Source organism: Balaenoptera acutorostrata, chromosome 9 (assembly GCF_949987535.1).
Source record: "Balaenoptera acutorostrata chromosome 9, mBalAcu1.1, whole genome shotgun sequence".
NCBI classification, from domain to species: domain Eukaryota; kingdom Metazoa; phylum Chordata; class Mammalia; order Artiodactyla; family Balaenopteridae; genus Balaenoptera; species Balaenoptera acutorostrata.
Window position 1 is genome coordinate 35,451,722 of NC_080072.1, and position 14,048 is coordinate 35,465,769.

General features: G+C 33.4%; 1 protein-coding gene across 5 annotated transcripts in view; it reads right to left on the bottom strand.

Moving 5' to 3' along the window:
- The window catches only part of GAS2 (growth arrest specific 2), a 119,165-nt gene that overhangs the window by 59,292 nt on the left and 45,825 nt on the right, over positions 1–14,048 (bottom strand). For all 5 annotated transcript variants that reach the window (XM_007174805.2, XM_057552044.1, XM_057552045.1 and 2 more), the window contains exon 5: positions 5,643–5,706. In XM_007174805.2, the coding sequence (XP_007174867.1) occupies positions 5,643–5,706 (64 nt within the window). The remainder of the gene's footprint in view (positions 1–5,642; positions 5,707–14,048) is intronic.

The window sequence follows — 14,048 nt, forward strand, 5'->3', positions numbered from 1 at the left end:
CCGAGACGGCTGTTGATAACTGATGTATCGAAGCTTGCACAACCAGGAAACTGCAGCATTGAGGTCCTTTTGCCAAAGTTTTAACTTTTTAAAACATACCACCCCATGAAATTACATAACAGCCTCAAAATTAAGATGTAGTGTTATTACTATTGTGATATTATGACTATTGTTGGTATCCTTTCCAAAAAAACTCACCATAGGCTTTCTTTAAATTAATTTCCCTAGAATTGTAGGATGGCAGGAATATCTCAGTGCTGGAGCATAGCAGAACAAGTTATAAATTCATTTTTGCTGCTAACTCGCTGGATGAACTTCAACAGGCAACCCTTTTTAATCCCTCTAGACTTATGTGAATTCTTAGTTCCATCAAGGTATAACATTTTGCTACATTTAATGTTCTCAAGATAATAACATAAACTGGGCAGTGAGGCTAGAGGAATTTAACATGCTAGAATTCACAGCCAATTAAAAGTCAATCATAAATGAAAACATCCTATTTGAAAGTATAAATTGGGTCAATTGGAAAATATGATTTCATTTGTAATTGTAGGTGGATTTATACCACCTTTCAGGAGCAGGCTGTTTGGGTTGCACAATTTTTTCTTTTTCTTTTTCTTTTTTTTAACAAAGTGAAATAATAAGAAATATGTTATTAAAAAGTAACAACAAGCTCCACTCCATGTTGAATACAAAACAAAATTTGAATGAAGTTGGTAACAAAGTCATACATGGAAAACTTTGCCCTGGAGATTTTTCTTTATCTGGGAATGCTGAAAATTAGCTATGCCACTGAACATAGAAAATCAACACTAAGCCCCAAATTTCTGCTTATATTGGCTTTTGAATACTTCAAGCTGCCTAAGGTACAGTCAGCCAATCCTGAAATACACACTTAAATGTGATTCATTGGCTTCCTGTCTGTCTGGAGGTGTCAACAGTCTGTAAATCATGAAATTCCCCTTGGGTTGGGGGCCTGCACCTGAAGCCAGCTTAGTTACCAGTAGGTCTTTTTTCTGCTCTCCAAAAGGCTGCTTCATTCTGGTTTCCATGATTAACTCTATACCACTCTACATTTTGATTTTGTTTATAAGGTTTTCAAAAATTTATAGTGTTTTCTATTCTTGTCCAACTACAAGATTTCAAAGCTTTGTGGGAGAAGGGGCAACTGTTGCTTTCAAACTGAATAAGGGTCAACTAAAGATAGCAAGAAGGTTGAATCCACTAAAACCAAATCTTTGCATCTGTATACCCCAGTGATGTGAAAGTAGGGGGAATACTGAAAGGGCAATACCATATTATCATTTTTTGGTCTCATTTCAAAAATGCAAAGTGCTAGGGAAATGGTCTTATGGTTAATAACTTTATGATGAGATCTTAGAAATGGACTTTTCATTTTTCTGGCACAGGATATAGCTTTTGAGATTGGTCTAGATGAAATAATTGAGCCCCCAAACTAAGCCCTGAACTAGAAAATTTACTCAAACTATTTACTAGACTATAATTTTCAAAGAAAAGACATCTGGAGCCTATTTTACTAGAGTTGGAGGGATAAAGTTTAGAAACTCCCCCTTCTTAAGGCATACAACAGATAGTTTATAGATTCTTGCAAGATGGTTTTTGCCCCATTTTTTATTCTGTTTTAAAGTTATTTAAAGATAGATTTAAATTTGGATGGAAATTTCACTCATATGAAAACAAATTTTATTCTTAGCAGTCAGAGCCAAGCTCTTTAAATAGGATGAGTTAATTAATAAGCCTTGTATAAGAATATTTTCTTTTAAGTACCATTTCATTAAGGCATGGATTAAAATAGGAGACTAACAAAACTATTCACAAAGCATATTTCTTTTGAATGGTCATAAATTTTGTTGAAAATGAAGAAAACACTCAAAAATAAAAATATAAAAAGCTTCCCTCTGATGTTGACTATTCATCATAGCCCCAAACCAAAATATCAAAAGTCTTTTTTTTTAGTTTTATCATAAAGCTAATCTTAATTCTGCAGTCATAAAAAAGGTTGAATTCATAGTAACTTTTTTTAAACAATGAATATCAAAGCACCCTCATTAAAAAGATCTTTGAGGTTTTATTGACCTGTTTTTGCTGAGTGTTTTATTTTGCAGAAGGCAAACATGCATATTTTACACACAGAAACTGACATGGTTTCTGAAATATTAACAGAGGGATTTCACCCTCCAGTGATGACAGCTCTGTTTAGTTGAAAATAAAAGGAAGTTTCACCCATGAGAACAAAAATAAGTGGTCTCCTTCACCCACCCCACAGCTCTCAAAGGAGCTTCACGGAGTGTTCCCAGGCAAGAGAATACAGCAGGGAATTAGAAATATTTAGTGAATCATTTCTAAAGTGATGTTGATGCTTTTAAGATGACATCTATGTAATTTGAGAAATAAATGTTTAGAATCAAGTGTAAAGAAACATCATCTATCAGTGGAAAAAACACAGAACTCGCAAGGTTGTATTGGGATTTTGTTATGGCCAAACCTCATCTGTTGTGTGTACAAATTAATGTTGTGATTCTTGAGAGCTCTCCGAATACCACTTCTGGTTTTGTCTAATGCTGTCTTAATTCAATAATTCAACAACTCTGTCTTAATTCAACTCCATAGAGGAGTACAGGGAGGAGGAAGCACACATACAATGATCTAGATAAAGGTTTAATATATCTAAAGAAAAAATTAGGAGTAAAATAAGATGGGAATGATGAATTTCCCTTTTTTCCTTCAACGATTATGCTTCAACACAGGGCTAAGGTAGTGATGTTTGGGTTTATTGGGTTACTGTTTTTAAAGCACAATTGAACTTCCATTAAAATTTTGATAAAATCTTCAAATGTGTACAGAGAGAAACTTAAATAGACATTTATACTTAAATGTTCAATCTATCCATTTGGCATTCAGCTGTTTAACCTTATGTTGCACACAAAGGTGATGCCCTGAAAATCTGTTAGCATATTTTTTTCTTTTTCATGGGAAGTGTGCAATACTTCACATCACTTAAGTAGGTGAAGAAGACAAAAGGCAAAAATTACAAGTTGAATATTGTAACGTATTGTCTTAATCTTTAGATCACTGCTTTGTGAAATTAGTAATTTTCTTTTGTAATGTGAATAATCTCTGCTTTTATCAGTACACATGGTCATAAAGTGAGGTCAGAAATGTAGCCACCCATTCTTATTAATAATAATAATAATGATGATGATGGTAATAATAATAAAGAAGGCAGAGAAAACTTTTGGAGGTGATAGATATATTTAGGGCATAGATTGTGGTGATGGTTTCATAAATGTATGCTTATATCCAAACTCATCAAGTGGTTTGCATTAAATATGTACAGCTTTTTGTATGTCAACCATATCTCAACAAAGTGGCTTAAAAAAAAAAAAGAAATGGAGCAACGCAGAATCTCAATTTTAAAATATTTGGGGAAAAACACACACAAAGCACTTCATATAATGCTTCACCTTCAAATTGACCAGGCCATTATGATTCCCTTTCATTAACCAAGATATTAATTTGTTTTATATACTATGGCAAGGGGCAATTCATGACAGACTCAGAGCTGGAGGAAAGGTGATTCCTAAGGGAATTTTGTCATTGGATAGCATGCCTTCTTCTTTGATGACTCGGTCATAGTTAAAATGTTTAGTTCAGCAGGATTCCTAACAGTGTTCATATAATAAATAGTATAATTACAAAAAATAAAATAAATCCAGAAAATAGGTAAATAATGTACACTAAACAAGAGGAAAATGACAACTCCCAGCTAATTCTGTAGATAGCGCCACTCCTTTTTACCTCTATCACAACTTTCAGAATAATGATGCCTGTTTGATCCACATATTTAGGTTATCAAAGCACCAAAATAGAATCTGGCACTTCAGAATATTCTAATGATATAATTAAAATAAACAAGTAAACAAAAAGTTTTCTGCCTAATCTCCTATTACCCAGGAACTCTAGACAATCTTTCTTTTACTCTAGCATTTCAGGGGCAGCAGCTCATTTACTGAGATTTTACTTTGTGTGTATTCCTCCTTCCTGTATTTTTAATATCACCTTTCTTAGGGGATATCTGCTGAGCCCAAGGACTCAAGGCTGAGTCCTTTGACTCATAGCTGTTTGTCCTGCAGGCCAGAAGGCTTAAGCATGGTAGAGGAGTGGCTTAGCTGAGTCCTAAAAGCAACAGGTACCTTTGTCTTGCTCCCTCTCAGAACCCAAGAAAGTGACAGCATTGAAGGGGAATGGGGTTCTAAGAAACAGTCAGATACTATGAACTATGCCTGAGTAGTAGAGACCTGAGTGGTCAGAAGACAAGGGGACCCTCTCCAGAGGCTGTCACACAATATAGCTGGGAAAGGTGTGGGAGAAAGTAGGGACATCCCTAAATGTCTCAAATTGATGTTTTTCACTCCTTATTGAGTGGAGCCTCATTCCTATTTAATTCAAAATTTTAAAAATTAAAACAATCTCTCTCATTCAATTATTATGATAAAGTAAAATCCATACCTGATGAACAATTTGTTAAGATTATGTTGACTATGATGTTTTAAAGAACTTGGGGTTACTTCTTCTGATTACAGTGAGTTTTCCACTGGATCAAAAAAAGGGCTATTCATTGGCAGCAAGTTTTCTACCCATTGCTGTAATATGCTGATGTGCTCACCTTGTATTTTCTTTTCTTTGATTTTCTTTATAGCTCTCCCTTTGAGAATTAACACCCAGAGCACACTCTTACTTTGTCTTATTGGTTCATCTGATCTCAATGCTAGAAGTATAATCAGATCTGGATGAGAAAACATCTTCTAATTAATTCTGAAGTTTTATTTTGCATCAAGATCTATTCAAACATTTATATCTTCATTTATAATTCTTTGGGCTTTATAAAACTGTCAGAAGCCTTGTTTGAGGATTTGCAATGTAATAAGGAGAAGACATGAAACCAAATCAAGTGAGCTGAGCTAATAAAGTCCCTTCCCCTACTTATTTAGCTACAGTTATGATTTCTACAATTACTTCTTGTTTTTCTTTTCTAGAAGAAAAAGATTCCAAAGATATCTCTACATATGAAGGATAATATTCTATCTTTTTCCAATCAAATTATGGAGAATAATTTTAAAACTATCCATCCACTCAGGAGTAGAAACCAAAAGAGCTGAGGGATGAGATGTTAAATGGGGAAAATGAGGAAAAAGGAACAAAAGAAGAGGCTGAAAATTATTCAAGAGTAAACAGGAAGAGAGGGATGAAGGAGCTGAGAAAGAGAGAGAATAATGGGAATAGACTTTCCACTAAGGAAAGCATAATTGTCACATACAATTTCGTGTACAAGATCCTTCCCAGCCTCCCAAGAAAGAGTTGCAAGGAAAATGTCTTCAATTAAAGGATATTTAGAAAATGCTTAAACATAGTGACTTTGACAATAAGGCCACGATGTTAAGAATATTGGTGGTCCACTTTTAGTTTGAACAATTGCTCTCGAGATGTTCATACTGATCATATTTGAAGGAGTTGCTTCTCAACACCTAGGTTAAACAACAGTGATGAAAAGGCAGCAAGCTTCTCAGCTGCTTGCATGCTGAGATGGTCAAGTCTTAAGTAGCAGCAGTAGTATGACCTACCTGGCTGCAATCCGGCCAAGCTCTAGCAAACAGAGACACACTTCTCTGGGTTGCTTGTGGAGGACTGAAAGACAAGACAAAGATGGACACCTTTACAATAGAAAGGACAGTAAAGCAGCTCAATGGGGAGCAGGATCGACTCCCTCATCACTCATGGTCCCAGTAAATGAGCTAGTCTTCATTCTGACATTCATAGAAACCATCCTATTCCACAGTACAGTTAGCTTTACTAAAGTCCTAAAGCAGTTTTCAAAACTCTTTGCCCAACTTCCTCCCCAAAAGCCATGAGTCTCAGGAATCCCACCCTGAAAATATTTTCTTCAATTAGTTAATATTTGTAAGTCAATATTGGAAACACATATAGCTATAATTATGATATAAATAGTTGATGGATACTTAAAAACTGACAGCAAACATATGACTATGAAGCAAAGTCTGGTCTTTTAAAAATCCTAACTCTATATTCACCAGGGATTTTAGCAGAAATAATGCAATGAATAAGGATTAAAAATTACACATCATGGTCCTTTGTTATCCTCCAAACAACAATGTCAAGTGAGCCCTCTGAAACTTGATGTCTTCTCCTAACGAAATTTGACTAAATGATACTTTAGAAAGAAACACTTTCAACTGACTGAATTTTGTAAATATGTACAAATACATACCATCAGCCAGTTTTGCCCATAAAAGGAGCAAATTAGAAGATGGTTCTCTGCATTGATACTTCTTTTCTAATATAATATGATTACTTAATAAAGCTGCTTTATCAATTGCTCTGGACACATTCAGTAATGTTGACAAATCATACTTGCATTTGTTGAGCCTACCAGAGGAGTATATACTGCTTATACTTTTTTCTTTTTAAACTAAGATTAGAGAATTTTTTAAATGTTATTATATACAGCACCTAATAAAGACAACAGATATTGGGGGGAAAAGATAGAATTGAGAATGGTCTTTACATAGACACAATATCCTGATAAAAGAAAATACTAGCTTATTGATAAACATTAAGAAAAATAGCAATATTGCTTCAATTCTTAAACATAGAATTTTATAGTAATTTAATTTCCCAGCTTTATTCTATTCCCCCACTTAAATATCTAATTCCTTCTCTCCACAGGTTTAGGCAATGGCAGTATTTGCCACTGACACCAGAATGGTATTTGTTGGGAGTGTGTGGTGAATAGAAAAATACATTTACTTAGATTATAAAAGTATATGATTTCACTTGGCTTTAAACAAACAAAAATTTATTATCTTGCTATAAAATGTCATCTTTAAAGCTTTTAAAATAAGTTCTAATATCATCAGCAATGTTTATTAAAATAGAATTGATTATGGGAAATCTGAATTACAGAATCTTTCCATTCTTGGTAATATAAATTTGAGTTTCAGCTAACGCTTAGTGAATTGTCATAAAACCCAGGTTGGGGAAGTCTAAAATTACTTTTAACTAAAGGGGCTTAAAGCAAAGATATTTACTACCTCCAATTTCAAGTGCACCATTAGCTGACTCTGGCTGAATGATACAACTTTTGATACATTAAATCGACTTCAGTGCAATGAAATGTAAGGACTGTAATATGACATAGGCATCAATTTCAAACAGAGAACAATGACAAACATCACAAAACAAAAGCAAACAAATGAAAATCAATCTTCTTGTCTAGATAATCAGTTTCTTCTGATTTGGACTTTTTTAATCCTGTCCATGGTACAAAATAACAAACAGGAAAAAGGAACACATGAAAGCTGAGGAGAAGAAGATGTTTAAGGCCCTGCTATTACCCTCATCTTCAGTGAGAGCTGTGTGAAGGAAGCGGCTAAAGCTCAAGGAGACTTGGATACAACCTCATGCATTTTGTGATGGAAACAGTGTTAAAATATGAAAATTATTAGTGAACTGACCAAACTGTGCCAATAGGCAGTCAACACCAACTCTAAAAAGCAACACCTGACTCAACTATCATGATTCTTTAATCAACGTATTGTACTTATTTTGAGAGTAAGAATTGGAAGTAAATACCAATAGATACATTCAATGGAAAATAAAATTCATTCTGAAGAAAAACAGTAATGTGGGTAATGTAAGAAAGACAATGTGATATGTAGGATGCATTGCTATTGTGTATTCAGCTATCAATTTAAAACAGCCTTTGCATGCCAACACTAAAATATCGAATCTACCATGGACTCATTAGAAAATCAATTTGGCAAACTGAAAAGTAACTGCATGATTCTCCTTTTTATATCCTTAAGAGAACCAGCTTATAAAATTTAAGACAAATAAACGTCTCACTCAGCATCATTCCTTAGGAAAATGATAATAGAAAGATGATGTTTTACTTTCTAGTTTTCTTGGAAGTGTTATCTTTAATAAAGCAATTGCTTTATTGCTTTAAAACACACCTATAATATTGTCTCACTTGTTAATGGCATTTTGAATATTGGGCATATCATGCCTGATTCATAATGGCCAAAAATATCATGTTTGATGACTTGTAAGCAATGAATGAGTTAAATCTGCAGAGAGGCATAACAGCACAATGACAAGAACAGAACAGAGTAATTACTCAGTAAACACTATGTCTCAAATCATCAAGGATGATGACAATTATGTCGTGATGATAATGGTTGTGACAATAAACAAACTGAATAAAGGCTAAAATCTTACCTAGCATATTTAGAAAAGGCAAGAATTTAAATTATGTCAAAGTTTATTTAATTGTAAAAGCAAACACTCTTACCTTATTCTATAAAATTAAATTCAAGAGTCTTTAAGTAGTATCTACACTATACCTGAGAGGTGACTGTGTTTGGTTTTTGCACTCAAGCAAGTTCTAAACTAAAGTTAACAGATGGAAAGAGAATAGTGACCATGGGATTCAAGCCACAAAGATCTGGGTCTGAATGTGAGCTCTAAAATTTACTAGTTTGTTATTTTGGGAGATTATAAAATCTCAGTTTTCTGAGGGAAAATAATGGTGTGTATCTTGCAATATTTTTGTGCGGATTTAACACAATATTATTCGTGTTATTCTTAGCCAATGCTTGGCACATAGAAAAGACTTCCCAAGGTTAGTTTTCTTTCTTTATTATTATTTTTGATTTAAATTATTTGCTTAAAGATTATCTTCATTTGGCTTAGTTAATATTAATACACTCATTTTTTTTCCTATAAGCATTTTTTTGTCTGTGCACCTGTCGTGTGTAAGCCACCATACTAAGCAGTGGAAGAAACCTCAGAATTAAAAAAACTACTATGGATAGATGTGTATAATTTAAAGCAGTTATTATAATGAGTGTATTTTGAATATTTTGTCATTTATATTATATCAGAAATAGTTAATTCTAAATTTAATCAAATTGAAGGTTAAGTAGGTCAATTTGGCCAGCATATATAGACAGATATAAAGGAGACAGCCTATCATTATTATGCGTTTGTGCTAACTATAAAACTTAAGTAACAATTACATTAGAACATGTCATTTTATGAAACACTAAACATCTTACTGTCAATTTTTCTGCATCTCTGGGAATAAAATAATTTAGATGAGCCCATTTTCAATAAGTTACCTAAGTTGATTATATATTGCATATATGAATGCATGTTTTTGTCAGGATGATTAGAAAGACAACTTTTAGTGTATTGCATTTGAACTAAAGCCTTTATGTTGAGTTGTATGTACTACTCATTTTAAAGACATTTTACTGATTTGTCTTTTCAAAAATATAAGGAAATTTATACTTATATTGAGGTTTATGGTAGGAAACATTTTTTTCACTCTATCATTACAATATTAATATGGTCTTTTGCTTTGAGTTGTGGTTAGAAGAGGGGATCACTATGGCTTTCTTTCCTCTGAACAAATTCTCTTTAAAACAAAAAGCTGTCTAGTCACTGGTGATTATTATGCAAAAGGTCTTATCATTGGAGGTTTCTTTTTAAATAATCAAAACTGTTTCGAAGAAAAGTATAAGGCAGAACACCTCTGGGAAAAGCAACACAGATCCCTGTTCAAAATATGTGGCAATCTTATAACCTAGATTCTGTTAAAATCTCATGGGCATCAAATGTCAAATGGAATGCTGCTAGCTCCAGGAATAGAAAATGAGACCTTCTGCTAAGGCAAGGGGTAGAGTTTTAATGTCACAGAATCTGCAAGGATAAAATGCATTAGACCATGAATGTATAGTTTACCTATATATATTAAGTTTCAACAGATGGACAAAAAACGAAAATATGAAAATTTCATTATCTATTTGGTTTATATACATTAGAGGCAATAATATTCATGTTGGTTTTAAAGGAAACTATATTTTAGATTTACATTTATTTGCAAAACTTTTATTTTTGACTGAATATTAAATTGTGAAAATATCATAAATTTAATAGCTTCCCACCTCCCCAGAGAAGAGAACAGATTCTCATACTCAGAAAGAGTGACATAGTAGAAGATACAGTAAACTAGATGTCAGAAGAACTGGCTTCTAGTCAAGGCTACATAATTTTCTCATCTCTAAAACGTGTCTTCTACTTGCTCTTTCTTATGAGGTAATTTTATGGTTAAGGGCATTTGGTATATGGTAAACACTCAACAAATTTTACTCCTTTGCTACTTAAGTGATGGTCCACAGACCAGTAGCATTGGTATCAGCTGGGAGCTTGATAAAAATGCAAATTATTGGGTCCCACCCCATACGTATTGAGCAAAATTTACATTTAAGCAAGGTTTCCAGGTGATGAATATGCACATTAAAGTTTGAGAATCATTATATTAATCAATGTTATGATTATTAGAATAAACGTCAATTATAATTCTATATCTATTTTGGTTAAAATATTCAAATGTGATTTGATATATGGAACATGCTCCAGAAATGTTTAAGATAACAGTGATGATGATGATGATGATGAATGGAGGAAAAAATAATTTGGGAATTGGATTAGCCCTTAATGGGTATTATGGGCATTTATCACCTACCAGGATCTATAAGGTACAAAAGATGCCTCCCAAGAAAGTAAAAGGATGGCTGTCTACATCATGTCACTCCCAGAAAGTCACACGCAGAAATCCTTGAGTTTAAAGGTAGGGAGCAATTAGGAATAGCAAAGAAATTTAGGTGCCTTTAAACTGATCTGAGGGAGGCTAAAGAGAAGAAAAGGCAAACAAGAATAAACCTCACAAACTCATGAATGCTGAGTGTGTGTGTATCCAAATTTCTCAGATCACTGTTCGCATTTAAAACAGGATACAGCAGCCGTATAATTCACATAAACAAAGAGAATTCATTCATAATCTCATCAGTGATGGAAGATGTATAGAATAAAATGTAGTTAATTGCCTTTGCCACTAAGTCAAAAAATGTCCCAGAGCAAGGAGTGCCCTTTCTGTCTCTAGCACCCAGACCTTATGTGAAATTAATGGATTAAGTCACTATTACTCAGAGCAGCAATAGGAGTCAAGACTCTTCTAATTTGGCTTTTATTTATATTTTACTTTTCCTTTTACTTGAAATCATCATATGAACTTCTAAAATTAACTCATATGAAGCATAACTTTCTGTAACACAGGGACATGATCTTTGAAGGTTAATAAGCTGAATTCAAATCCTAGCTGGGTCACTGAGAAGCTGTTAATATTGGGCAAGTTATTTAATTCTCTTGGTCCTAACCTAGCATTTTCATTATAAAATGGTGGTTGTTGGGAGAGTAGATATGATAGCACATGTGCACTGCTAGGCTACCCTTACTGAGCATATAACTATTGTTATTTAATATTGTACAGTGAAAATTTGATTCTGGAAAAGCTAGAAGGCTGTCCCCTTTCCTAATTCAACCCTGACTCCATCAAATCCTTGATACTGGGAGACATTTAGTTCTCTCAATCAGATTCCATACTGTACTGTCCTCATTTACATTTTTTTCTGACATATGGGCAAATCGCTACATTTGGAAAGAGTTTCTGAGCTCAAACTCAGAATTAAGATGCTAATAAAGTACTTTATAAGAACAGGTGTCAAAAAATCCAAAGTCTAAAATAAATTGTTCCTGGGGAAGAAATAATGTGAATATAAATAACCCAGAGTTAATTTGGTATCCTGAAGTTGTTATTCTACATTAATATTAATAAAAGTAATATAACTTTTTTTCTACAGAAATACTCTTATAGTCCTCAATACAGACAACAACAACCACAAGGGATGATTTATCAAACACTGGAAGGTAGGCATAGATTCTTTTTCTGATGCAATATGTATAAAACAGAAAATGTTAATGTTTAAAAATCCACACACAATCCTTTTCACTTTTGTGCAACATCAGACCAATACTCTAGGTAGGTCAGTGCTTGACCAGTGTTCAACAGAACAAAGAATTGTATAAAACTACTCTTCAGAGTCATGCATCAAAAGAAGACAGTGCCACACAGCAAACACAAATACAGAAAATAAAAATAAAAAACAAATCACACACATTTGCATGCTAGCACAGCAGATAGCAAACCCTTTTCTTGATGAGTAGATTCTTTCTCAGAGAAATAGATGAAGAATAGTCACTGGCCTCCAAATCCTATAATCATCCAATAACATGATAATATTGACACAATTACAGCAAGCAAAAAAATGTGCGCTTTTCAAATATTCCCTCCCCCATCCTTTTATCTTTTTCCAACTTCCAGCTCACCGGAATGTACATGAGTAAAGCAAAATAAACAAAGCTCTGAGGAAAAAATTAAGCTAACTTAACAATTTCTAAATCAGTGGGCTAAAGTAAATTACAAATAATAAATCCTCCATGCAAGAGTATCACTAATTTAAGAAAATAGTTTCTACTTAAAATATCTTAGAAAAAAATCATATAGGAGCATCAATTTTAGGGCTCATAACTTAAAATTTTTTTAAATTGAGAATAAGCCATAGATTTCTGGTCCTAAGGTAAAACAGCCCTTATAATACACTGATGTATAAAATACACTGATGTATAATATACTGATGTCAATAAACCTCTATGCAACTTAGTTCAAATTATCTTAATATAAATAAAATTGTTCATGTTTCAGATTACATGCCATACCTGTTTACGGTCTAAAGTGTGTTAATAGAGAATTGAAGAAGAAAATGATATTACTTACAACCCAATTACTATTTATCTTACTTTCAGATTCTGAATATAGTATTTTATTGTTATTTACTAGATGTAAATGCTGAGACCTCATGTTCATATTATATCATAATTTTCCCATATTCTTAAATAGTCTCAAAAATATTATGAATATTATTTTTGCTTGGTATCTATGAATGACTACAGTTTGTTTAAGCTACCACCAAATAGATTCAGTTCATCCCCTTTTTTACTCTTATAAAAAATGTTTTAATGGACATTCTATTGCTTATCTCTACTTACTTCCTTCAAATAAACTTTTAGAAGTAGAACAACTTGATAAAAAGATATGAGCACTTCTTAGATCTTACATAATGTCAAATTGCCCTCCAAAGAAGGCATGCCAATGTCCAATTTTTTTTCAGCAATGCATAGAAGATCCCACTTTCCTCTATACTCAGCACTAAATATACAATTGTTAATCCTCGCTAATTTTTCATAGTTTTTATTTGCATTTGCCTTATTACTAAGGTGTCAAACATTTTTATCTCTGTTTTGGGCTTTTATAAGTCTTTTATGAATAAGCTGTTCATGATATCCATTTTTCTATTGTCTCACTTCTGAAACACTATTCTGAGATATTAGTAAACTTATAATCCAAGAACTGACATTTGACAGAGGAAAAATTCTCTCTCAAGAATGTCTTAGAAGATAAATGGAAGGTTACACTCTGTATGTGATCGCGTCATGTGGCATAGAAAGTTATCTGCCAAGAATCAAAACGACAAGCACGAGAGAAGCATATGGAATAAGATGCTGTCTATACTTCCTAGTTCATCCCTGCCATCCCTTCCCCACCCACTGAGATTTCTTGTCATTAGCTGTTGTGGAAAGGGAACAGATAGAGTGAGTCATGAATTAAGATCCTCCCGCAAATAATCGTACAAAAAAAGCACTGCAACAGAGGGTAACGTATCAGTTGCCACAAAGATAAGAATGCTTTATGCAGGCGAAGACCTTTGAAGAGCTAAAGACAGAAGCCTCTTGATACACATTCAGTACAATGATCTACTTTATCATTCATTCAAACAGATTTTTCCCCTTCATCAGGGCATCTTGTCCTTTTATTTGCTGTTCAAAACACTAGGACACAAAGGATGCTCTTCATCTTGTGTGCTACTGAAATGAAATCTTGAGGTAGGGAAAAAAGAAAAAACCCTTGCCCTAAATTCCCTTTCAAAAGTGAAGTGTGAAAAGACATCAAGCAGAGTACACAGTATTATTGTTGCAAGAAAGTCAAT